Source organism: Poecilia formosa, unplaced genomic scaffold, assembly GCF_000485575.1.
Source record: "Poecilia formosa unplaced genomic scaffold, Poecilia_formosa-5.1.2 Scaffold73, whole genome shotgun sequence".
Classification (NCBI taxonomy): domain Eukaryota; kingdom Metazoa; phylum Chordata; class Actinopteri; order Cyprinodontiformes; family Poeciliidae; genus Poecilia; species Poecilia formosa.
In genome coordinates, this window is record NW_006800012.1 from 1,612,422 (window position 1) to 1,637,909 (window position 25,488).

At 40.2% G+C, this 25,488-nt stretch overlaps 4 protein-coding genes across 5 annotated transcripts in view; 1 reads left to right on the forward strand and 3 right to left on the reverse strand.

Moving 5' to 3' along the window:
• Positions 1 to 2,116, reverse strand: part of LOC103140621 (mitogen-activated protein kinase kinase kinase 11) — a 54,606-nt gene extending 52,490 nt beyond the window's left edge. Inside the window, exon 1 of the mRNA XM_007555855.2 lies at positions 155 to 2,116. Within this exon, the coding sequence (XP_007555917.1) occupies positions 155 to 911 (757 nt within the window). The 5' untranslated portion in view covers positions 912 to 2,116. The remainder of the gene's footprint in view (positions 1 to 154) is intronic.
• Positions 2,117 to 11,967: 9,851 nt separating this feature from the next.
• LOC103140665 (mitogen-activated protein kinase kinase kinase 11-like) lies at positions 11,968 to 14,113 on the reverse strand. The gene has a single exon (XM_007555911.2). It carries the CDS (start codon positions 12,766 to 12,768, stop codon positions 11,968 to 11,970), a length of 801 nt encoding a protein of 266 aa, XP_007555973.1. The 5' UTR covers positions 12,769 to 14,113.
• A 3,211-nt stretch (positions 14,114 to 17,324) lies between these two features.
• On the reverse strand, positions 17,325 to 22,828 carry drap1 (DR1-associated protein 1 (negative cofactor 2 alpha)). The gene is made up of 7 exons (XM_007555856.2): positions 22,609 to 22,828; positions 22,067 to 22,139; positions 20,912 to 21,005; positions 20,696 to 20,821; positions 19,706 to 19,796; positions 19,517 to 19,605; positions 17,325 to 18,564 (listed from the first exon to the last, which is right to left on the reverse strand). Exons 1-7 carry the CDS (start codon positions 22,648 to 22,650, stop codon positions 18,384 to 18,386), a joined length of 696 nt encoding a protein of 231 aa, XP_007555918.1. The 5' UTR covers positions 22,651 to 22,828; the 3' UTR covers positions 17,325 to 18,383.
• Positions 22,829 to 23,768: 940 nt separating this feature from the next.
• cunh11orf68 (chromosome unknown C11orf68 homolog) lies at positions 23,769 to 25,455 on the forward strand. 2 transcript variants are annotated; one of them, XM_007555858.2, is made up of 2 exons: positions 23,769 to 23,937; positions 24,322 to 25,455. In XM_007555858.2, the coding sequence occupies exon 2, from the start codon at positions 24,361 to 24,363 to the stop codon at positions 25,099 to 25,101; it is 741 nt and encodes a 246-aa protein (XP_007555920.1). In that variant the 5' UTR covers positions 23,769 to 23,937; positions 24,322 to 24,360; the 3' UTR covers positions 25,102 to 25,455. The 2 variants fall into 2 exon arrangements, with proteins under 2 accessions (XP_007555920.1, XP_007555919.1); XM_007555857.2 differs by lacking the exon at positions 23,769 to 23,937 and adding an exon at positions 23,944 to 24,128.
• The last annotated feature ends 33 nt before the right edge of the window (positions 25,456 to 25,488 follow it).

Sequence of the window (25,488 nt, forward strand, 5' to 3'; positions counted from 1 at the left end):
ACACCTAAAAGCCTTTTAGAAACCACTAAGGTCCCTATGATTATATCCCTAACCTTACATCCAGCAGTTAGACACAGATGGCCAGGTGTTATAGTTTAAAGACTATAACACTATAAGTTGAAAGACTTATAGTTGAAAGACTTTAAGGACTTACTGTTGTTGGACTTGAGATCCCGGTGGATGACCGGCACGATGGCTTCATTGTGCAGGTACACCATCCCTCTTGCTATCTGCACGGCCCAGTTGACCAGGACGTGAGGAGGGATGCGGCGGCCGGCCAGCGCCCGGCTCAGTGGCCCACCCGAGGCATACTCCATAATGAGGCACAGGTTGGGCTCCTGCAAGCACACCCCCTTCAGGGCGATGATGTTCTGGTGGGTGAGCATGGCAAACAAATGGGCTTCCTGCTTCACGTTCTGCGCTGTCACACTGATGTCCTCGTCCGGGTCTTGCCGGGCCGCCTTCACGGCCACCAGCTCGCCCCTCCATGTACCTCGATACACTTTCCCAAAGCCCCCAACCCCAATCACCTCCTCCAAGCTCAGCTCACGGAAATCCACCTCCTCAGGATCGACGGTGCCAACCACAGCACGGTTCAGCTCCTCCACTACGCTGGTACCTGGTAGCTTGGCATATCCACTAGGCTTGAAGGAGCCGTAGTTGGATGGGAAGATGCCCACCTTGTTGTTGACCTTACCTGCCCACCAACCCTCATCCCCAGATATCTCAGAGTCCTGAGAGAGAACCTCCACCAGGTCACCTTTACGCAAGGTGAGCTCGTCTTTACAAGAGGCCTCATAGTCAAACAAGACCGTCCATACAGGGTTGGTGAAGTTCCCTTTTTGGGACTGATCCAAGTTCTTCCAGTTCGACAGCGAGCTACGACTGAATATGTTCTTCAGCGGCTCCATGAAACCTCCACTATATTGCCTGACTGGATCCGACTGCGCACTCCAGGGGTCTGAAAATAAAGTACAAAGGAGTACTTTATTGCACCTTGCTCCCTTTCCTGTCTTTGTTGTTGTCTCATCAGGGACCAATGAGGTGTGTTCAAAAGTCAGACCAACAGGTGGGCTTCAGGATTCAGGGACAAATGAAAGTGAAATGTCTTCCATTTGTTCTTGGATTAAACTCAAATCTTTCCATTTCAGCAGTCCTCAGATGGTTTGCTTTTCGTAGCATTTATCAAATCTCTAAAAGTCAGCAGTGATTAACTCTCTGAAAGATTGATGTGGTGTGTGGTTTCCCTGCACATGGCTTGAGTAGATTATCATCTCATCATCCTGTGTTTAAAAGACTCTGGAATCAACTCATTATGACTGAATTTGTCCTCCTTTCCCCTCCTCATTCAGAACAACCACCTGTTGGGCAGCAAGTACGAAGAGTCAAAGTTCAAAATTAATGTTCAGGAATGAAACCGCTTACAGATAAGAGTCCAAATCAACATTTCCCACACACTTGGTAGTCCATACTCGGTTTTTATGTATTTTTAGCCATTAAGAGCAGTGGCCACCATAAGCAGGAAGCGCTGAGAGGAGGAGAAGAATAGCAGGAAAAGGAGCATTCAGTCCAGCCAACCAGTGCTTTACGACAAGTTTCAAGCGCTGACCACTGTTCATTACTTAAGCCCGAGGACCCAAAAAGTGCGTCTGAACGCAACACTGCGGTGACCACACAGGAAATCCCGCATTCCCGTGCGCCACAACATCCATGCTGGCTGTGTTATGAAGGAGCTCATACATAAACTGCGAGGCGCCGACTCTGGGAACAGGAAGAGCTCTCCAAATCTGCTTGGCTTTTCAGTCCTGAGGAGGGAAAAAACCGAAAGAAAGAAAAACAAACTATTCCAGATAACTTTAGTTCTTGTTGGGAGACCAGCGCCGGGCCCGGGTCACTTCGGTGCTCCGCTTCATAAAGACGGTGTCAAAACTGCGGAACTGTTCCGTTAGAAGTTCTTACTCCGTTCCTCTTCCTCGGTCAGCCTTCAGCGGCCAGCACCTCGGACCACTCCAACGTCGCAGCTTACAGCCGCTGTGCCGGAGGGTGGGGTTTCAAAACTTTTCCTCTCCCAACAGGAAACAAAGTCAGCTGACACGCTCCCGCCAATGGGGACGAAGTAAATGCAAAACTTCCGATTTCAAAATAAATCGGCGAAATGTAGACGGCACACTGCCATACCTAAACGCGTCCGCCATTTTGTGAGTGGCAAGTTCTCTTTAAAAACCAATTTTCCTTTGAAAAAAACTGAAGTACGTTCAGTTAACTTTGATAAATGTTCTGAACTAAAGCTTATTAAAATCTACTAATAACACTGATATTACTAATAATTAAAAATAAAGAGTTCAACCAATTTGAAACGTAATGTGTACTTACCGAAACTAAATATGCCTTAATTTACCTTTGGAAACATACAAACCGCTTAATTAAATTTCTCAATTTATTTAAACTGTATTATTATACAATTACATAGTTAATAATAAATATTTTATCCAGGTGAAATGAAGTGAAAAAAAATATTTATCATTAATTTGATATTGTTTTTTGTTTGTTTGTTTGCTTTTAACCAATTGGTTGGAGCAATTTCTATTGAAATATTTCATACTGAAATCCTTGTTTATTCACATCTCACACAATTAGTGACAGAGACAGCTAAAAACACAATCTGACAGAGACTGGGTACTTTTGTGTAGAAGGGAATGTTTGCTTTTAAAGAGAAGGAACAAAAAAATTTCAATTTAAAGGGCAAAAAAAAAACACTTATGATCCTTTAAAAATTGCTTTTATTTTGAAAAGTACACCATTAGTTCGTGTTTGTCCAGTTTTTACACCACGTATTGAATAATAAGCCTATCTCTGAGAAAAAGGCTTAAAGCAATTTAGAAATCAGAAAGACTTACTCATTTGAATCTTTAATGTTTGGTTAAAGAACGCAACTTTCTGAAAGACATATATTGCATTTGAAGTATGCCCCAATTTTTCTGGTTATTTCTGAAATATGTTGAAACTCTTTCATGCATTTTATTTTCCTACACAAGTAATAAAAGCATTATTCTCATTCCGCTTTTTTTATTTATTTATTTATTTATTTATTTATTTATTTATTTATTGTGATTTCTTGGGATAGCTCAAAGAAAATTAACACCTTTAAATTCAGCCACTGTCTCTTTAAAAACTTCTGCATTTTCTGAAACCCTGCCTACAGGAAGTCATCACTATATCATTCTTCTTTGATGTTTCACTAGCATTGCACTGTGAGAAGTAGCTCACTTAATGAACTCAGCTGATGCACAATTCCACTAGGTGTTTGCTAATTGCTGCTGGCTAGTCTGAAGGAGTTGCGGCGGAGGGAGGCAGACGGAGGCTCAGAGGAGGAGCTTCATTCTTGGAGGCAGGGTTAGGTCCAACCAGGCTTTTTGCACAGCTGAATGGTTGCCATGGAGATTAAAGGATTTCTCAAATCCATACTCAGATTTGAGAAAAAAGAAAGAAAAAAAATTCTCACTCCAGGTATGTTCTTCATGAGAGAATAACATGACGTAAAACTCAAAAGTTGATTTCACATAATACTGTCCCTATAAAACATGACAAATTGAGACAAAGCTATATAAATCCAGAAGGGAAACATTTTATAGCACTATTTATATCCAAAAACTTTAATCAAGCACATACATATAAAAAACTGCAAACAAATTTAAATATGGAACATGTCTTGTCGACTAGGTGTCAATTCTTCCATTTAAGGCCATATCAAGTTTTCATGCAAGTTTGCTCATATCATTTTAGCAAACAATCAAACTAAACAACAAAAAGACGCAACGCTTAAAACAATAAAATACACGTTAAACGAGACAGTCGTATTGTCAAGAGCTGAAACACAAGGTGCATTTGATTCAAGCCAAAATATTACGGAATTTCTTTTTCGTTTTTTCCTCCCTCACATTTCCTCTTGTTTTTAAAAAGTGCAGACAGCATAGAAGACAGTAGCTTGATGGGAGCGGATGGGAATCAGAGGGGCCACCTTTGACCCCTGTTGGCTGCTGTGTGGAAACAGTGCGCTTCCTTCTGCTGGCTCGCCTTCCCTTCCCTCCCCCGTACTGCTCTTTGTCTGAACACCAATCCTAAAGTCAACCACCCAAACTCCGATCCCACCCTCCTCCGTACCACACACAAAGAGACACACACACACACACACACACACAGAGACACAGACACGCACTCACAAAAGAGGCTCCGCCTTCCTCCCAGTCCGCTGAGTCAACTCTTGTGCAGGAAGGATGCAGTTGTTTTTGCGGCACCAGATCCAAGTCGCCTCTTTGGTTGGGTGGTAAAAAGCTCGGGGTTAACCAAACAAATATGGCAGTGGGAAGAGGAAATGGGCTAAAGACGCTCCGAGGGGCAAAGCGGGAGCCCCCCGCCCCCGACGCTCCAAAGGTGACGACCAGCATAGCAGCTCTCCTCCCAACCTGTGCTGTCTTGCACTTAATCTGATTCAAATACCCAAGGAGGAGAGGCTGCCGATAAATGCAAGGCATTGTCTTCCAGAGGGCTGCGTGAGTCACGGAAAGTGAAGCCGCGTCCATGGGAACCTTTACGCATTGCAAAATTCAGGGAGGAGGCAACATCAAAAACAAAAAAAGGGAGGCACAAAAACAGAGCCAAGGGATTACAAATCATGTGATTTGCGGTTGTGAAACGGGGAAATGAAGGAGGAAGCAGTTTGACGACTCTGCCAAAAGATGCCACAGGGTTTCAATTTTCCACTTCCAGCCGGTGAACCAAACAGCCATTTCTAAAGATGGACGCCCCAGCTGACAGTCCTAACTAAATATCTGCCTGCATTTTTTTTTTTTTTTGCACGTTGTTATATTAATATAAAAACAAATTTTAAACAACCATGCCATGAGGTCCAAAAATGTTAACTATTTGGCACGTTTTGCTCCATCACACTGGAAAATGGAAATACACGGATCAACACAAATGATTGGTGGAAGAAGTTTCACTTGGAACATAACTTGATTCTACACTGCAAAAACTAAATAAGTTTAACAAAGTAGTTTTGGTCTAGTTTGTAGTACAAACATCAGGGTGAACTTGAAATAAGACAAAAATAACTTACAAGTAACTNCTTGCTTTTCTATGCCATTATCAATATATTACCTGAAAATGGTCTTTGAACGACAATATTATCGTTTATCTCAGTGATTTCGGGGTCAATTTATCGTCCAATAAAATTTGTTATTGTGAAAGGCCAAATTATTAGCCTAGCTACGACCAAGTCCACATCCACCTTCATGATATTGTTTCTCATAGGAACAACAGAACAGTGTCTGATTAATTCTGACCTCACAGTTAAAAAAGTAGTGAGACTAATTTCCAAATGAATAGTTTTAACAATTTTAAGTAAAAAATACAAGTGTTTCAGGTTAAGTGAGGAAGAAGATGGAGGAATAGAACATTTTTGACATTTAAGTGATATTCAGCTTTAACACTGGGTTCTGGTGATGTGATAGTGACAATTACAGTGCCTTGAAAGAAAAAGTATCTACTTCAATTTAGGTTTTTTGTAGCATTCAACTATTTAAAAAAATATTTTAAGTCCATTAAAATAAAGGAAAACAAATGTGAGTACCTTTTGGGATTGATCATTCTGAACGGAGCTGAATTGAAAATTCCAAACCAACAAACTATTAGCAGAAAAAGGTCAAACCCATTCATTTAAAATGAAGGTAAGGTTTATTAAGGGGAGTGGGGGGAGAGAGAGAAAGAGTTATTCCAATAGTCCCAGCCCCGTGTGAAAATATAGTTTCCTGTCTTGGTAAAACAGGACTGAGCATGTTTTTGTTTAATTTCTTTAGAAACTACAAACCTAAAAATGATAAGAAAAACATTCTTCACATAGAACCTGTCTAACAACATGGAGTAGGCCAAGAGATCTTAAACAGCAACACATCATGTCTTAATCTATAGAAATACAAGAACATCTTTAAAAAAAAGCCATCTGTCAGTGTAGGAAGGGTTATAAAATTATTTGAAAGCCTCACTTGCTCAGTTGGGTTAGCAATAAAGACTGGATGAAATTGGCCTCCATTGGAGGGTTCCAAGGCAAGACACGCTGCCTACCAAAATAACACAAAGACCTGTCTAATATTTCCTGAATATTAGACATGTCAAGAATGTCTAACAAACTATGAGAAGAAAAAGGTCAAACCCATTCATTTAAAATGAAGGTTAGGTTTATTAAGGGGAGGAGGGGGGTGAAGAGTTATTCCAACAGTTGAATGCTACAAAAAACCTAAATTTCCCATCAAGAATAGTTTCTTGATGGGAAACTATTCTTTGGACTATTAGGAAAGTGTGCAGCATTTCAGAAAAACAAAGAATTATATTAACCGTGAAACATGGTGGTGGTAGGGTTATGGTGTGGGGGTACTTTGCTCTTTGAAAAGGAGTCATAACTCAGAGACATTGATTCTGCTTTTTATCAGAAAATGTTAAAAGGGAATGTCTGACTGCAAATCTAAGGTTATTGGTCAGAAGAAGCTAATCTCTACAGTCATCCATATCGGCGCTACTGAAGGTGCAGTCAATAAGTGATAAGAAAATTAAATGGCTCTCCTGGACTGACTGCTTTGTAAATGCCAGCCAGTACCATGTAAAGAATCACTGCGTCCAGGTATTCAAGCTTCCCAAGTTGAATTTTAATTTAGGACATTTTAGATACATTCTGGAAAAATCCGTGAACAGATTCATTTTCCGCAAATAATTTGGAGTTGCGTTCCACAGAGACATTTACGAATTAGTAAATCCTGAACCGTGAATAAGCCTGGGTTTACTGCAGTGTTAAGACGTGTTCCGCTGTATTAAAACATTTTATGGTACGTTTGGTGTTTGAAGTATTCAAATAAGCAGCTATGCATTTTTAGAAGGGATCTCAAGTATTCATGGACTTTAGCTAGTAGCAGACGGCTGTGGCCCGTGGAGACTGGAGGTTTTATAATGCTAACCTTGCTAACTGCTCTAACTGGTAATATGAAAATGCTTGAGTCAGATTAAAAGTTTTTATTTCTTTTCAAAGACTCTGTTTTAGTGATTAATGTCCACTCATGGAAGAAAAGCTGAGACAAATACTCTCAGTGCAGATAAAATCTGTAACAGTAAGTCAAATCCTTGAAGAAAAAAAATAACCGAGATCATAAATTGGACAGAAAATTATGATGGCAATGTCTCTAGTGTGGGTTGGCACAGATTATGTTACACATGGTTTATTTCTTTAGTGCTTAATTTATTGCCAATGTGATTTGCCTGCGCATAATTTGAGAATAAATTTCACAACCTTATTTAACTCTAAGCAACCTTGTGTACTTTTGATCATCAAAGGAACCCATCGCTACATCAGCTCAACATTTAACTTGCTAAATTTAAACAGTCATAAGAAAAAAAAATGTATCAAGAACATAACACAAGCAGGGACAGCAATTCCCTACATGCAGGAAACATCACACACTATTGATGTTTTGTTTTTTAAGTGCGTGACATCGTGGGACATTGGAGCCCCTGAATGAAAACATGCTGGTAAAGAGATGCATCAGATGCTTGTCCACTAGCGGCAAAAAAAAAAAAAAAGCCATGTTGATCCAAGATCTATCTGCGGCTTCTTCCTGAGAAAGAAGTCTCTAAGCACCGGCCCAGAGAGTGCTTAGCTTGGCGCATTTCCCCCCTCCGGCATTTCTAACTAAAGCTCTCTGCAAAGTTTTATGTGCTGTGGTGTTGCATATAGCTGGTTTTGGGTCTATGAAGGCTTTCTGCAGGAAAATAAAAAAAAACAAAAAACACACAGGGTGAAAAGAGCACAGCTGAACCTGACGGATTGTGAAATACAAGGACGAAAAACATGTCGCTGACTGATAATCCATTTCTGATTAGAGACTCAGTGGCCCATAGTTCTAACATACATAAAGACTGTTTAGGTCAAAGCAAATTTGACCTAAAAGCCAGAGCTGGTTCCTTTATCATAAACAGATGCAAAAAGGAGTTTTTAAAATAGGCATGAAGTGCCATTTTATAGCACAATCAAGTATCTAGGCTACCTTCAGGTGTTAAAAAAAATGCTGTAAATATAAAACATGACTTAAAATAATTTAAATTCATAGAATAACGCCTTGAAATTGGGCCTCTGTCTGTTTAAGAAGCTCTTGTTCTTTCTGAAACTCCGCCTTCATTAAGTCGTCACAACATGGCTCCTCCATGAACCATTTAACAACATTTTTACCAGCATTGCACTGAGAAGTAGCTTGTGTAATACGCTCAGCTGATGTGCAGTTCCACCAGGTGTTTGTCAATTGCTGCTGGCTAGTCTGAAGAAGAGCCAACACTGCTAACTTGAATTTCAACAAATATTCTCAAGTATTTCTTTTTATTATTTAGCTTCACTTTATTTTTTACTTTTATTGGTTTACTGGAAGTTTCCTCATGTTTAAAGGAAGTTGTTCCTCCACACTGTCGCCATGTATTTATTCAAGATGACTCGAAACAAGCTACTGGTTTCGTTGGACGCCTTTTAGCTAATCATCACTGCACGCTGTGTAACCTAGTGAATGTGACTGTGCTGTATTACATCAAGGTCTTAGCTTTGATACATTTATTTAACAGGGAAAAAAAAGTGGGGGATGCATCAGTTGCAGATTTCTGGCAGATTGCTGATCTTTAAAAAGCCTGACACGTCGATTCCGATTTTGGCCGATACCAATTTTTTTTAGTCTGAAAATGTACAACATAGTTGCTAAGTTGGATACATGCCTACATTGGTTTCACATGCAAGTATTGGCTAATCACCCAAAATTAAGGAAACTATGGTTGATTTATTGACTTTGCAGTTGCATTATTTACTGAATTTACAAGTGCACTCAATTTTTTTTTATACTTTCAATCAGTCAGTCAATCAAGGGTAAGTTGTCTGATTATAGCAGTTCTTACTATTTTATTGGTGATTTATGTATTGGAATAAACTTTTGTTGTGGTCTTCAATAGCAATGCACTAACTCGATATTGAAAAACATTTCTAGATCGGGTATCAGTGACAATGTATCTGATCCACTGGGCAGATCTGTTCGGTCTAACTAAGCGACATCATGCTTCATTATTTATTTTACATTACACTTAGAATTCCTAATTGCACTTTCTGAACTATTTGAAAGGTTTGTTGCAGTTTATTTTTACATTTTTGACCAAGGTTGTCAACCTATTGTTTTTTCGTCAGTTTCAGTTTCTTTGTTACTTATTTGACATTGGCTATTATACTCCTAATTGAATTGAGAGAACAAATTAAATTTGTGTTGTGTTAATATGTCTGACCTAGCTTGTGAAGATATTGGTGAATTTAAGCGTCCAGTGCTGGTGCTGAGTCATCAAATACATTTGTAATTCAGTACAGTGCGATTTAAGTCAATTCAGCATTGTTCTTCTGTTTTGGTTAAGATATCAGCCGTTACTAAATCTCAGATATCTGTATCGGTAGTGAAAAAAGTGGATCGGTGCATCCATAGTTTTCAGTTGCTTGTTGGGCAGAATGCTTTTTGCTGTTCTGCTGTTTTTCACACAAGTATAACTGATATTATAAGGTTTATTACCTGCTTGGGTAGAGTCTAAAATTTACCAATTATAGTTTTAAAGTAGCTCTTTAGCTTTATAGACATGCTTATTTTTAAAAATGAAAATGCTTTTGTTTTTTTGTTGTTGTTTTTTTTATTTTAAAAAAGCAAATCTGATTTACTTCTAAGAAAGATGTTCTTTTTTAGTCCACCTGATTGGCAGTGCGCATCAAAGGGACTTTAAAGGGATTTCAGTTCATGCAAAGTCTCAAAGTCCCACAGAAATAACAGCTGAAAAAAAACTGAAACTGTAACGTGCCAAAAGTACAACTCCTCTGCACACATTCAGACACAATCCTGTAGTCTCTTCTCTTTGTCCATGTTTGCTGGAATTCAAATTATGGCCCTCTGGCTTTGACCCAAGCGCCCCCACAATGCACCCTCTCCAGCACGCTCCCGTTTAATCAGCATCTTCTGCTGGTCATTAGCTTCAACAGCAACTCTTGGCTGTTGTTTATGAGCCCTGCGAGGATAATGACTTTGCACCTCCATCCATCACTGTGACAGATGAGCCCAATTATCCCCAAGTTCTCTTTTTTATGCTGCGCTCGTCATTTTCTTAACCTGTGGTTTTCGATTGACCAGATCACAACAACAACTAAAAGCAAAACGTTGCAATACAGCTCACTTGGGGATACAGATATAAAAGAAAGGAGACAAAACAAGCGTGAGATTTATGAAATAAAATGGCACCTCGAGAAAGAAGAACTTGCATCAATATTCTGAGGAACTGACACCTCATTCAGAGGCTGATCTTTTTTTTGCTGAACTACCAACTAAATCGCTCAAGTAGCTCTGCTTGATTTCCTTTTAAGATCCCCCTTCGATGCTCCTGCACCTGTTTGTCAAGCCAATCTGCAAACCTATTAAACAAAAACAAAAAAAGACATTGTCTTGGTGAGATCCCTCCACCCCCACCAATCTTTCTTCTATCCTTCCTCCAACACAACAGGATGTTGCTCAGTGACACAACGAGGCTACGTCTGTATGGAGACATGTAGAGGCAGGCCGGGGACAAAAGCTTGAGAGAAGAATTAAAAAACAAGAGGCAGCAGGAGGCAGGAGAGCGATATGATCTCGCAGCGCACACAGAGAGGGATTGTGTTGGAGCTGGCCTGCCCCATATACAAACACCATATTACCATAACTCCCTGCTTCTTCTTCTCCTGCAATGCAGGAGAAGAGTTTTCATCTGAGAGAGAAACCCTGACAGGGGGGAGGCAAAGATAAGCGAGGGCGAAGACGTCTGTGATGACAATCATGTCAACGATCTGACGACTGAGGCTGATGCATACGGAGGAGGGATGTCTTGGGATGTGCTGCATAATGCCCTCCTCCCCTCAAAGTGTGCAATAAACATGACTCGAATCAAGCGGGTTAACCTCACCAGTCACAGCCGTATTTCTCAGGAAATGACAGAACTGCACAACGGTAAATGTAAGGAATGAAAACACCATAGAGACGACTGCTGAAAACTATAGCTGGAAGATAGAAACTGAAGGTAAAAGTACTGGAAAAACAGAGATGTGTTCTGCGTGATAGAGCCGACACGCCGCCTCCTTAAGGTCTCAAAGTCCGAGGGATGAGTCCCAAAGGTGCTGATGCGGAAACATTTCCTGACCTTTGCTCGGCAGCAAAGTATTCTTGTCCCGTCGACGGCTCCTTCAAAGACCTTGTGGTCTCTATCACTGAGGCCTGCTTTTGTCAGCATGCAAGTCATGTGATTGGGCTACCACAAAAAAGTATTAGCAACCCGCAATGAAAAATTGTGAGGGCCTTGAACCAGGTCCTGCAGGTTTATGATATTTCCCTGGTTCAACGTAATATAACATCACATGAATGATACTTATTTCAATCAGATGAGGAACGGGACAATGTTCTCTTGAGTAATTGAGTCATTCATTTAGTCCTGCTGGAGCAGTGACAGAACTCCCCTCATTGTCACCCATTTTTCTGACACTCCCTTCACTCCATGTGTGAATTTCTTTCTAGTGTCAAAGGTTAGGGTCAGCATGACAGGAAAAAATTTACAAACCAGAGAACGACTGACAATGACACCGACAACTTGCTTTCAGCCACCCACAGAAACAAGTGGGAGAAGGACAGACCTGCATTACACTATTTTATTTTTTTTTTTCTGTTTTAAAACCAGAGTTTTAAAACTTTATAACTGGTAACAGTCATTTGCTATTGCCATGACACCTTTATAAACACCTAAAAGCCTTTTAGAAACCACTAAGGTCCCTATGATTATATCCCTAACCTTACATCCAGCAGTTAGACACAGATGGCCAGGTGTTATAGTTTAAAGACTATAACACTATAAGTTGAAAGACTTATAGTTGAAAGACTTTAAGGACTTACTGTTGTTGGACTTGAGATCCCGGTGGATGACCGGCACGATGGCTTCATTGTGCAGGTACACCATCCCTCTTGCTATCTGCACGGCCCAGTTGACCAGGACGTGAGGAGGGATGCGGCGGCCGGCCAGCGCCCGGCTCAGTGGCCCACCCGAGGCATACTCCATAATGAGGCACAGGTTGGGCTCCTGCAAGCACACCCCCTTCAGGGCGATGATGTTCTGGTGGGTGAGCATGGCAAACAAATGGGCTTCCTGCTTCACGTTCTGCGCTGTCACACTGATGTCCTCGTCCGGGTCTTGCCGGGCCGCCTTCACGGCCACCAGCTCGCCCCTCCATGTACCTCGATACACTTTCCCAAAGCCCCCAACCCCAATCACCTCCTCCAAGCTCAGCTCACGGAAATCCACCTCCTCAGGATCGACGGTGCCAACCACAGCACGGTTCAGCTCCTCCACTACGCTGGTACCTGGTAGCTTGGCATATCCACTAGGCTTGAAGGAGCCGTAGTTGGATGGGAAGATGCCCACCTTGTTGTTGACCTTACCTGCCCACCAACCCTCATCCCCAGATATCTCAGAGTCCTGAGAGAGAACCTCCACCAGGTCACCTTTACGCAAGGTGAGCTCGTCTTTACAAGAGGCCTCATAGTCAAACAAGACCGTCCATACAGGGTTGGTGAAGTTCCCTTTTTGGGACTGATCCAAGTTCTTCCAGTTCGACAGCGAGCTACGACTGAATATGTTCTTCAGCGGCTCCATGAAACCTCCACTATATTGCCTGACTGGATCCGACTGCGCACTCCAGGGGTCTGAAAATAAAGTACAAAGGAGTACTTTATTGCACCTTGCTCCCTTTCCTGTCTTTGTTGTTGTCTCATCAGGGACCAATGAGGTGTGTTCAAAAGTCAGACCAACAGGTGGGCTTCAGGATTCAGGGACAAATGAAAGTGAAATGTCTTCCATTTGTTCTTGGATTAAACTCAAATCTTTCCATTTCAGCAGTCCTCAGATGGTTTGCTTTTCGTAGCATTTATCAAATCTCTAAAAGTCAGCAGTGATTAACTCTCTGAAAGATTGATGTGGTGTGTGGTTTCCCTGCACATGGCTTGAGTAGATTATCATCTCATCATCCTGTGTTTAAAAGACTCTGGAATCAACTCATTATGACTGAATTTGTCCTCCTTTCCCCTCCTCATTCAGAACAACCACCTGTTGGGCAGCAAGTACGAAGAGTCAAAGTTCAAAATTAATGTTCAGGAATGAAACCGCTTACAGATAAGAGTCCAAATCAACATTTCCCACACACTTGGTAGTCCATACTCGGTTTTTATGTATTTTTAGCCATTAAGAGCAGTGGCCACCATAAGCAGGAAGCGCTGAGAGGAGGAGAAGAATAGCAGGAAAAGGAGCATTCAGTCCAGCCAACCAGTGCTTTACGACAAGTTTCAAGCGCTGACCACTGTTCATTACTTAAGCCCGAGGACCCAAAAAGTGCGTCTGAACGCAACACTGCGGTGACCACACAGGAAATCCCGCATTCCCGTGCGCCACAACATCCATGCTGGCTGTGTTATGAAGGAGCTCATACATAAACTGCGAGGCGCCGACTCTGGGAACAGGAAGAGCTCTCCAAATCTGCTTGGCTTTTCAGTCCTGAGGAGGGAAAAAACCGAAAGAAAGAAAAACAAACTATTCCAGATAACTTTAGTTCTTGTTGGGAGACCAGCGCCGGGCCCGGGTCACTTCGGTGCTCCGCTTCATAAAGACGGTGTCAAAACTGCGGAACTGTTCCGTTAGAAGTTCTTACTCCGTTCCTCTTCCTCGGTCAGCCTTCAGCGGCCAGCACCTCGGACCACTCCAACGTCGCAGCTTACAGCCGCTGTGCCGGAGGGTGGGGTTTCAAAACTTTTCCTCTCCCAACAGGAAACAAAGTCAGCTGACACGCTCCCGCCAATGGGGACGAAGTAAATGCAAAACTTCCGATTTCAAAATAAATCGGCGAAATGTAGACGGCACACTGCCATACCTAAACGCGTCCGCCATTTTGTGAGTGGCAAGTTCTCTTTGAAAACCAAGATTCCTTTGAAAAAAACTGAAGTACGTTCAGTTAACTTTGATAAATGTTCTGAACTAAAGCTTATTAAAATCTACTAATAACACTGATATTACTAATAATTAAAAATAAAGAGTTCAACCAATTTGAAACGTAATGTGTACTTACCGAAACTAAATATGCCTTAATTTACCTTTGGAAACATACAAACCGCTTAATTAAATTTCTCAATTTATTTAAACTGTATTATTATACAATTACATAGTTAATAATAAATATTTTATCCAGGTGAAATGAAGTGAAAAAAAATATTTATCATTAATTTGATATTGTTTTTTGTTTGTTTGTTTGCTTTTAACCAATTGGTTGGAGCAATTTCTATTGAAATATTTCATACTGAAATCCTTGTTTATTCACATCTCACACAATTAGTGACAGAGACAGCTAAAAACACAATCTGACAGAGACTGGGTACTTTTGTGTAGAAGGGAATGTTTGCTTTTAAAGAGAAGGAACAAAAAAATTTCAATTTAAAGGGCAAAAAAAAAACACTTATGATCCTTTAAAAATTGCTTTTATTTTGAAAAGTACACCATTAGTTCGTGTTTGTCCAGTTTTTACACCACGTATTGAATAATAAGCCTATCTCTGAGAAAAAGGCTTAAAGCAATTTAGAAATCAGAAAGACTTACTCATTTGAATCTTTAATGTTTGGTTAAAGAACGCAACTTTCTGAAAGACATATATTGCATTTGAAGTATGCCCCAATTTTTCTGGTTATTTCTGAAATATGTTGAAACTCTTTCATGCATTTTATTTTCCTACACAAGTAATAAAAGCATTATTCTCATTCCGCTTTTTTTATTTATTTATTTATTTATTTATTTATTTATTTATTTATTGTGATTTCTTGGGATAGCTCAAAGAAAATTAACACCTTTAAATTCAGCCACTGTCTCTTTAAAAACTTCTGCATTTTCTGAAACCCTGCCTACAGGAAGTCATCACTATATCATTCTTCTTTGATGTTTCACTAGCATTGCACTGTGAGAAGTAGCTCACTTAATGAACTCAGCTGATGCACAATTCCACTAGGTGTTTGCTAATTGCTGCTGGCTAGTCTGAAGGAGTTGCGGCGGAGGGAGGCAGACGGAGGCTCAGAGGAGGAGCTTCATCCTTGGAGGCAGGGTTAGGTCCAACCAGGCTTTTTGCACAGCTGAATGGTTGCCATGGAGATTAAAGGATTTCTCAAATCCATACTCAGATTTGAGAAAAAAGAAAGAAAAAAAATTCTCACTCCAGGTATGTTCTTCATGAGAGAATAACATGACGTAAAACTCAAAAGTTGATTTCACATAATACTGTCCCTATAAAACATGACAAATTGAGACAAAGCTATATAAATCCAGAAGGGAAACATTTTATAGCACTATTTATATCCAAAAACTTTAATCAAGCACATACATATAAAAAACTGCAAACAAATTTAAATATGGAACATGTCTTGTCGACTAGGTGTCAATTCTTCCATTTAAGGCCATATCAAGTTTTCATGCAAGTTTGCTCATATCATTTTAGCAAACAATCAAACTAAACAACAAAAAGACGCAACGCTTAAAACAATAAAATACACGTTAAACGAGACAGTCGTATTGTCAAGAGCTGAAACACAAGGTGCATTTGATTCAAGCCAAAACATTACGGAATTTCTTTTTCGTTTTTTCCTCCCTCACATTTCCTCTTGTTTTTAAAAAGTGCAGACAGCATAGAAGACAGTAGCTTGATGGGAGCGGATGGGAATCAGAGGGGCCACCTTTGACCCCTGTTGGCTGCTGTGTGGAAACAGTGCGCTTCCTTCTGCTGGCTCGCCTTCCCTTCCCTCCCCCGTACTGCTCTTTGTCTGAACACCAATCCTAAAGTCAACCACCCAAACTCCGATCCCACCCTCCTCCGTACCACACACAAAGAGACACACACACACACACACACACACAGAGACACAGACACGCACTCACAAAAGAGGCTCCGCCTTCCTCCCAGTCCGCTGAGTCAACTCTTGTGCAGGAAGGATGCAGTTGTTTTTGCGGCACCAGATCCAAGTAGCCTCTTTGGTTGGGTGGTAAAAAGCTCGGGGTTAACCAAACAAATATGGCAGTGGGAAGAGGAAATGGGCTAAAGACGCTCCGAGGGGCAAAGCGGGAGCCCCCCGCCCCCGACGCTCCAAAGGTGACGACCAACATAGCAGCTCTCCTCCCAACCTGTGCTGTCTTGCACTTAATCTGATTCAAATACCCAAGGAGGAGAGGCTGCCGATAAATGCAAGGCATTGTCTTCCAGAGGGCTGCGTGAGTCACGGAAAGTGAAGCCGCGTCCATGGGAACCTTTACGCATTGCAAAATTCAGGGAGGAGGCAACATCAAAAACAAAAAAAGGGAGGCACAAAAACAGAGCCAAGGGATTACAAATCATGTGATTTGCGGTTGTGAAACGGGGAAATGAAGGAGGAAGCAGTTTGACGACTCTGCCAAAAGATGCCACAGGGTTTCAATTTTCCACTTCCAGCCGGGGAACCAAACAGCCATTTCTAAAGATGGACGCCCCAGCTGACAGTCCTAACTAAATATCTGCCTGCATTTTTTTTTTTTTTTGCACGTTGTTATATTAATATAAAAACAAATTTTAAACAACCATGCCATGAGGTCCAAAAATGTTAACTATTTGGCACGTTTTGCTCCATCACACTGGAAAATGGAAATACACGGATCAACACAAATGATTGGTGGAAGAAGTTTCTCTTGGAACATAACTTGATTCTACACTGCAAAAACTAAATAAGTTTAACAAAGTAGTTTTGGTCTAGTTTGTAGTACAAACATCCGGGTGAACTTGAAATAAGACAAAAATAACTTACAAGTAACTTTTGAGTGAGATATAGGTGCTTGTTTAGAGTCAATAATTGCTTGATGCTTATAAAAAAAACTATTTGTTTCATTGGCAGATTATTTCACTGCTAACATGGGAAAATTATCTGAACTTTTAAACTATACGACCACATAGAAATTTAAGGAGAACCAGGTTCAGGTTGTTGGTGTCCTGATTCTCTAGCGTACGACTCAGGAGGAACATTTATGAAAACTTTTTTTTATGCGGTTGAATACAAAAAATAAAATAAAATAAAAACTTCAACATTTAAACAGAACGTAACGTGAACTTGTGTTTCTTTTTCTTTTCATGACAACAAAGAAACCACAAGAGATGTCTATTTTTTTAATTGAAATGTGAACTTTATTTCACCCATACAAAATAAAAAGAACATTAAAAGTTTACAATACAGAGTAAACTGTCTCGCAACCATTTTTTAACAAGCTCGGCGCGTAAATGGGAGTTCCGCCTCTGCGTTTGTTTAAAATAAAGAATCTAAAAGAAGGAAAAACGAATGTTAAAGACAGAGGAGCGAACATTGGAGGGTGTGGCCAGAAGAAAAACGACTTTAAAAGAAAAAAAAAAAAACATATGGTCCAATATTCATTGTATATTTTACAGGCAAACAAATTTATGGGTAAGTGAAATAATAAAAACACACTTAGATCAAAATCTTTACCCCCTGCTGATGTGGTTGAAATCAATTTTGAGTTTAAAGTAAAGACTAAATTTGAAACAAAAGCAAACAGCAGGTTGCAAACACATGGTAGGAAAAAATAAATAAATAAAAAAATTCACCTGCTTTTCTGTCGACTGAGATCAGGAACAACTAGAAAGATGCAAGTGGCATCTTAGCAATCGGCTGAAAGATGAAAGATGACGCTTCAGAACTCACCTGGGCTCGCCATCAGCCTGAGCTTTAAAAAGTTCATTTTTCTTTGGGTCGGAGGAACTGCATTTGTTTTTATTATGCAGAGAAATTTTGAGGAAAAAAAAAAAAACACAAAAAGAAACAAAAAACTGTGAGGCGAAATAAACCACACCTATCCTGTCTGCTGTGGTTCACCGTGCTATACTAGTCAAGACAAAAAAAAACTAAACAAAAAAAACTAAACAGCAAAGAGCTAGCTTAAAAAACAATCCCCCCCATCTCTACATTAAAATAAAAGCTTTTTAAAAAAATTAAAACACCTAATATACAACAAGGTTTTCTCTCTTACAGCTTTCTTCTGTCAGCGGGCTGTGATGAAGATGAAGAGTCCTCTTCTTCATTGCTGCAGCAGCCACCAGGGGGCCAACTTCATCTGGAAATAATGCTGGGTTTGTGTGTGTGTTTGCATGTGTGTGTGTGTGTGAGAGAGATAAAGAGAGGATGTTGGTGGGGAGGGGAGGGAGGTAGCTAAGAGTCATAGTCTTCGTCGTCGTCCTCCTCGTTTTTGTGCGGCGCGGGAGCTGGGGGGGGCAGAGCGACGCTCACCATGGAGGGATGAGGGGCAAACGCCATGGTGCCCTGGGCTGGAGCCGGATTGGCTGCTGTCACCATGTTGCCCGTGTTCCCGAACTGGGAGGGGGGGTTTGAGCTGGGAAGGGGAGGGTGCACAAGCAGAAAATGTATGATATAGGCCACTAAGGGCTGTTCCAAACTCTTTATATTAGCAGTATAAAAGACAAAGGAGGAACATAAAAATGCATGCTGCACTTTTCAGGTTTTTTTGGTAAAAATGCTGAAAATATACAGCTCTACATTCCTTAACATAACATGCTAAGAAACGTATAAAACCTTATGGTTATAATAATAATATTAAAAGGGGTGGGCATTTGTCGTATCGCTTATCATTTATCGTGATAAATTTCTTATTGCGATACCAATTTTGATTTCTCATCATCACGATGAATTCCACGTAACAAGGTTCAAAAACCCCCAGAACTGTTTGGATTGATTTCTGCGTAACACCTACCCCTAAATAATAATATAGAGCACACATCAAGACTCTTTACAGCAAAATTATATCAAGCAAAATTATATCTTCTTGTACAATTCAAATATGGAAAAGTTCAAGAGGTATGAAAACATTTGCATAGGATGTGGATAGTTCAAATATGTGAGCATCATTATAGAAAATAAGATCCTCATGTCTAAACTCAACAGAAATGTTTTTTTCTTCTGATTCCAGTGGAAAAACAGCACCCTCTACTGGTTTGGGATTATAACGTCACTTTAAAAACTTCTGAAATGAGCCAAACATGCACGTCCAAATTCGTAATTCTAATGGAGGGCTTTTAGTAGCCATAGAGACCTGACATTATTTCTGTTTCAAGCTTAATAAATCATCTCTAAAAGTAGAAAAAAATGTTAAATTAAAAGCACTTTGATTTAAAGTGCTTTTAATTTAAGCACCACTTCACCTGAAAGCGGTTCTATCATTCAGCTTCCAGTTTGTTCCCTGTCTGGTCACTCGTCTCTACCTTTTCAGCCGCTCTGGGCTGTCGGAGAGACCAGCTTTCAGACGCATGGCGTCTTCGTCTCCTCACCTGTGGAACATGGATGCAGCCTGCTGGTTTGTGCTTGACTGGGAGCCGTCGTCCTCGTCCCCGTACGTTTCGCTGTCTTCAGAATCTTCCTGTTTTCACCGACACAAAAACACAAAAGTATGTGGGGGTTTTTCCCCTCCCAACACTAACATGAAGGCTCAAAGCATCACTGTGTAAATTATCTCCCACCTCTTGCTCTGACTCTGTTCCAGAAAGCTTCTTGTCTTTGCCTTTGGAGCCGGCTCCCCCGTTCTTGCGACCTGATCCTGGTTTTCGTCCCCTAAAAAATTACAAAAATTAAAAAATAATAAAAAAAATAATTAATAAATAAATAGATTTTGTAAGGAGAAGTGGAGGTAGGTGCTGCTTCCAGGAACTTTTTCCAAACAGTTCAGGTTTCAGTTTGTGACCTCAGTAAAGAACTACTTTGGAACTCTAAAACAACAAACACTTTCTTATTAAAGAGAAGTGACTTCACAACATAAAGTCAGAAAATGTTTACATTTGCAGTTAAAAAAAAAAAACATAACCAAGGCCATATTTAAAGTGTATTTAATCTTATTTCGAACTCTGTCGGTGTTGCTTTGTGAAAAAATGTCAACCAATCAAGTTTAACAACAACTGTAAGTAATATTTAACATATTATGCTGATATTTAATTAAATCCAATCCAAAAATACTTTTTTAATACAAATTAAAAAGTTGTTGTAACTCATATCAACCAAGTATCTACATAGAGCCATTATGAATGACCATGCTGTGGGCAGAAAGGGTCTCCAGTAGCAGTCCGTGTTGCAACGAATCAGAAGAGGCGCCTAACCGAAGACGGTTTCTGTATGACAGTCATGACATGCTAACAAATGGGGTCATAGTTCAGAGAAAAAACTGTTCCCAATTGTAAATTAAAAGAAAGAAAGAAAAAAAAACTTGTTGCTATGGTTACACATTACAACTGTCCAAAAGCAAAACCAGAGGGAATAATTGTCCTTAATCAAAAAAAATAACAGACAAAAAGAAGAAATCAGAACTAAAGTAACAGATAACATGCTAAAACCATGAGGGGGCGCAATTTTTTATTTATTTTTATTCACGAATGAATGGTTTTTGACTCTATTGTACTTCCCTAACTCTGAGCAGTCTGTTCTGTTGACCCTGACAGAGCGTTGGCTCCCTGAACTACCTGCGTGGGACTTTTTCTCCTCCGGCCTCGGTGTGGTTCTCCTCGCCCTCGCCCTGCATGTCCGGCACCGTCGCCACCAGGTCTTTGAGGAAGTCAAACTGCTGCTCCAGCTCGATGCACTGCTTCCTGCCAAAAACAGATGCAACGGGCTTTAAAAAAGAAAAAGCACTAGCCTTTAAAACCTATAGTAAACCTGTTCCGAACGGAGTAACTCACAGGTGCGACGTTGTCATGGTTTTGGCGTTCCTTGACTGGGTGACCTGGCAGGCCTTCGTCAGCAGCGACTCCAGGAAAAGCTCCAGAGCTCTCGCTGAGGCTTTGCTTCAGGAAAATAAACCGTTGCAGGTCCCAATCCGTGGTTTTTGTAGTAGGTTTTTGAATTCATTCATGCAAAAAGAATAATTCACCAGATATTACTCTGATCACGTTAAAGCACATGATGTTTGCACTATTTTATATTTGAGTTAAAAATAATAAAACAAAGCAACCCATCATGCCGTTCGGAAAACTATTTTAAAAGCCGAATGTATTTTGAAGGCATAACCTTAACATAACAAGTAAAGTGAAAATAAAATGAATAAAAAGTAATTTGTTCAATTTCTTTAACCTGGACTAAATTTGAAAAATATACCATTTTTTGTACCCAATTCAAAAAGCAACACAAACAAAAAAGGGTGACTTTTTTATTTCTTGATTGTAAATTAAAAAAATACAGAACAGAATTTTTTTTTTTTTGCTTTTGGTTGTTTTGCCAAATATGAATGTATCTGTATGCCTGGATTATCATACAGGATCTTGAAGACAGTAAACATCATGCAGACTCCAAAATAATACATTTTGTGTATGTATATAATTTGGAAAAAGTAGAAATTGTAACGCCTGGAACGTTAGCTGGAGATAGGCACCAGCACCCCTCCCGACCCCACTGAGGGACAAGGGTGTTCAGAAAATGGATGGATCAGAAAATGGAGAAATTGTAACATGAGTAAACAAACTACACTCCAATGTGCAAATATGTATAATCAAATGTGGGCAATATGTACACTTGTGGGTATACAATATATATACCCACATATATATTGTATATATATATATATACATCACAAAAGATGTGTTGTCTTTTGTCTTTTTTCTTATGTTTAACTATTATTATATGTTGTTTTGTTTTCTTCTTACTTTTTCTGACATTTTACTTGTTCGAAATAAATAAATATGTCATCATTCAACAACACGTAATATCAGCAGAGAAACAGTTTTCTGTCAGCGTGAAAGTTGTTTACTGCCAATTAGCGTTCCTTAAAGTAGACTTAAAACGTTTGGAGGCATAATATCAAATGTCTCGCATACAAACACCTTAAGCCAGAAGGATACAGATTATAACGGGAACTGCTGCAGCCACTTTGCCTATTTCTTCATCTGTCTGCATGATCTTCTTAATCCTCGCCTGGAAGGACAGATCTGATGTTATTTCCATGCAAACACTCAGAGTGTTCAAATGAGAAAACTGTGCGGATAAATTACTACGGATTTTAAGCAGAATGTGCAGGATGTACCATGACACCTCATGCACTCACAGAAGACGTACAAATAATGACATTTCTAAAAATTCAGCCTGGGTTAGCTGTACATGCTAAAAACAACGACTCCTGGAAGCTAACTTTGGATAAAAACATGAAACATAAGTTAGTTTAGTTAGTTTAATTCAGAGAAACCTACGACTTATCCTTAAAGAAGTTTGACTACTTTAGCAAATACTTTCCGCTAGCTCTTTGGCTTTTTCTTTTTTTGGCTTTCTGGGCAATAAAAGACACCCGAAGCCCCTCAAGTTTAGCTACAACAAATAGCATCTCATTTTCACTGTTAGCTAAAGTTAGCTAGTGCTGACGCCGGTAGATATAAAGCTTTCAACTCACCGGAGGGAATCTGGCGTTGTATTTCTTCTTTTTGCTGGGCATAATTAAATAAACTTTATTGTTAAAGTAAAATAAAATACAAAAACGCTCGGGATTATAAGCCTACACCATATACAATCCTCCTCCAGTCCCGGCTAACTTGTTAGCACGTTGTTGTCAGTCGTGTCAGTTTGGTTCCGCAGGGTCTCAGCGCCGTCATCCTCAAACAGAGTTTGTTCCGCATTTTTCTCTGAAAAAATAAATTACATTCTACATTACAATGTGGTAGCTATAAATAATAGAAATGTAATGAACCCGTTATACAGTTTGTTTTCGAAGTTGTTGTTTTTGTGCAGAAACTCCTAATAAATAAAACATGTTTATCGGTAAAAATAAAGCACTTTTTAAATTATTATTATTATTCTGTAATGAAGCAAAGAAAATGACCAAATATTTTAAAGGAATATTTAACGATAATTCTTTAAAAAAAGAAGAAAGAAAGAAAAGGGACATTTATTTTGATTACAACAGAGCAGCGTCATCAAGCTGAAGTTGGTATCTGAATCGCATCCGCTTAAAGGGCTAATTTGAATAATTCTAGACTATTTCTGACCAGCTTTGACAGTCAAAACTGGTTTGTTACAACTTTAATGAATAAAGATTCACAAAAATACAACATAATTTGTGAAACTAAAAGGAGAAGTGCTTCAATGCTTTTTGTTTTCAGTATTACATAGACTACATCATAGACAGATTCTAATGAAATCTTAAAAACTACAATATTTAGATCTGTCACACCGGTTTTGCATTTCTCTCAATTTTTCGCACTATTTCACAGCGTACTGCTGTCACCTCTACGTTTTGTTTGCAGTAATTTCTGTCAATTTGCATGCAACACTGTTTAACTTCATGCCTACTGAGTCTTGTACATGGCTTGCACTAAACAGAACTTCTTATGACTTTCTTCTTTTTGGATAAAGGCCAGAAAATATAGGAAATTATTATTTTTATTACAGTTCACAATGACTTGCTGCTTTTTATTTGAAACCTATTTCCACCATAAAAGAACAAATAAAAGTTCTACAGGAAGTTTTAATTATGAGTTTTTAGATAATTACATTTTGAGGTTACTAAGAGAGAAAACGTGAAGGCTCTGTAGAACATTTCAGACCAAGTTTGATTAAGCCAACCCTTTTAAATATTATATAAGATGCAATCAAAACTCCAGGCCTATTAAAACACAGAAATGTCCCTTTATTAAAGTTTCAAATCAGAAGCTAACTTTAACAACATCTCTGCTCCCTGGAGCAGAAAAAGAGCCACACTGGCTAACTACGTGAGCTACAACAGGTAGACTGACTACATTTATGCTCCACGTCTCATGACTTGTTAATTCCACTGACTGCGTGTGTATTTTATAACGCCTGTTGCGTTTAAAAGTTACTTGTTAGTACGTGCTGCTCCTTAAAAATTGCTCAAAAAGTAGTTTTTATGCTCGAAAGTGGCTAGCTTAGCGGGCTAGTCTCAGCAGGAAGGCAGAGGTAATGTTTATTTCTTCTCTGAGCCTTAACTGACAGGGTGTGGAGGGGTATATTGGCCAGAAAACGTTGGTTTGGACGTTGTTGCTATTTAGCAATTGTTGGGAGTGTGGAATTCTAATTAGCAGTACGGACGAGTAAAACAAACCGACTTAAACTGTAGCACTCAGCAACTGCGTCTGCTCTCCCCACTCAGGTTTCGTTCATCAGTCTCGAGCGCACACTTGACGGCATCATGGAGGAGGAAGCCCCCGCGGACGGTGAGGCGGAGACCCCCCTTTCCGCAGACACCTACGCCGCCGAGGCCATGGCTGCGGACATGGACCCCTGGATCGTTTTCGACTCCAGAAATACCCCCCGGTCCGAGTTTGACGGCTGGCTGGAGAGCAACAGACCCTCCCAGGTGTACCGGTTTGGGGACGAGGACAACGGGGTCAGTCGCGTGGGGTGGATAGCCGTGCTGGGTCCCAACCACTGTCCGTCTACAGGTGACGTGACTGGTCTCCAGGAGAGCTGGGACAAACTACTGGCCAGTTCCCGGCCTGTCACCTTCCAGACTGTAAAAGAACTGGCCCTCAACCACGGCGTGCTCTCCGGAAAGTGGCTCATGCACTTGGCCTCTGGCTTCAAGCTGGACCACGCGTGGGAGTGCGTGGCCAGAGCAGCCTTAGAGGGTAAAATCTCCCTGGTCAAAGTGAGTCCTTACAACCCCAAGGCGGAAGGCAAGCAGGTGATCTGCGCCTATAACCAGAACTTCACAGACGAAGGCGAAGTGGTACGGCTGGACTCCTTTATCCGGGCCACGGGCGTCAAATGCCCCCTCTCCTACAAGCCAGACGTCTACACCTACCTGGGGATCTATCGGAACAACTGCTGGAAGCTCTGCCCCACCATCTATGAGAGCAAGTTTGACCTGGAGTGTGTGCCAAGGCGCTCGCACATCATCAACAAAGTCACAAATCTGGAAGTAACATAAGGAAGATTAGTTGGGTGCCTTTTTTCCCGGACTGATTTTAAGACGAGGCCTTTGGGTGAACCTGCGCAGTAATCAAAACTGATCAAGTTTGGATCTCAAGTTCTTCCATTTCTTTTGACGGCACATTTTCTAAGTTCTACCTGAATGGAACCTTTGAATAGGTTCCATTCAGGAATAAAGCACTTAAGGGACTGGCTGGATTGTTTGAGTTATATGCATGACTTCAGGAGGTGAATTGAGTTATGAATTTATTGATTAGAAGAAATTCTCTTTTTTTAGCTTTAAATCGTGTTAAGTACTGCATATTACACTATTTCCAAATAAAACACACATCTTAAGAACTTTTTTTCTTTACACGGTTGTGGTTTTTATTGGCAAAGAGTGTTT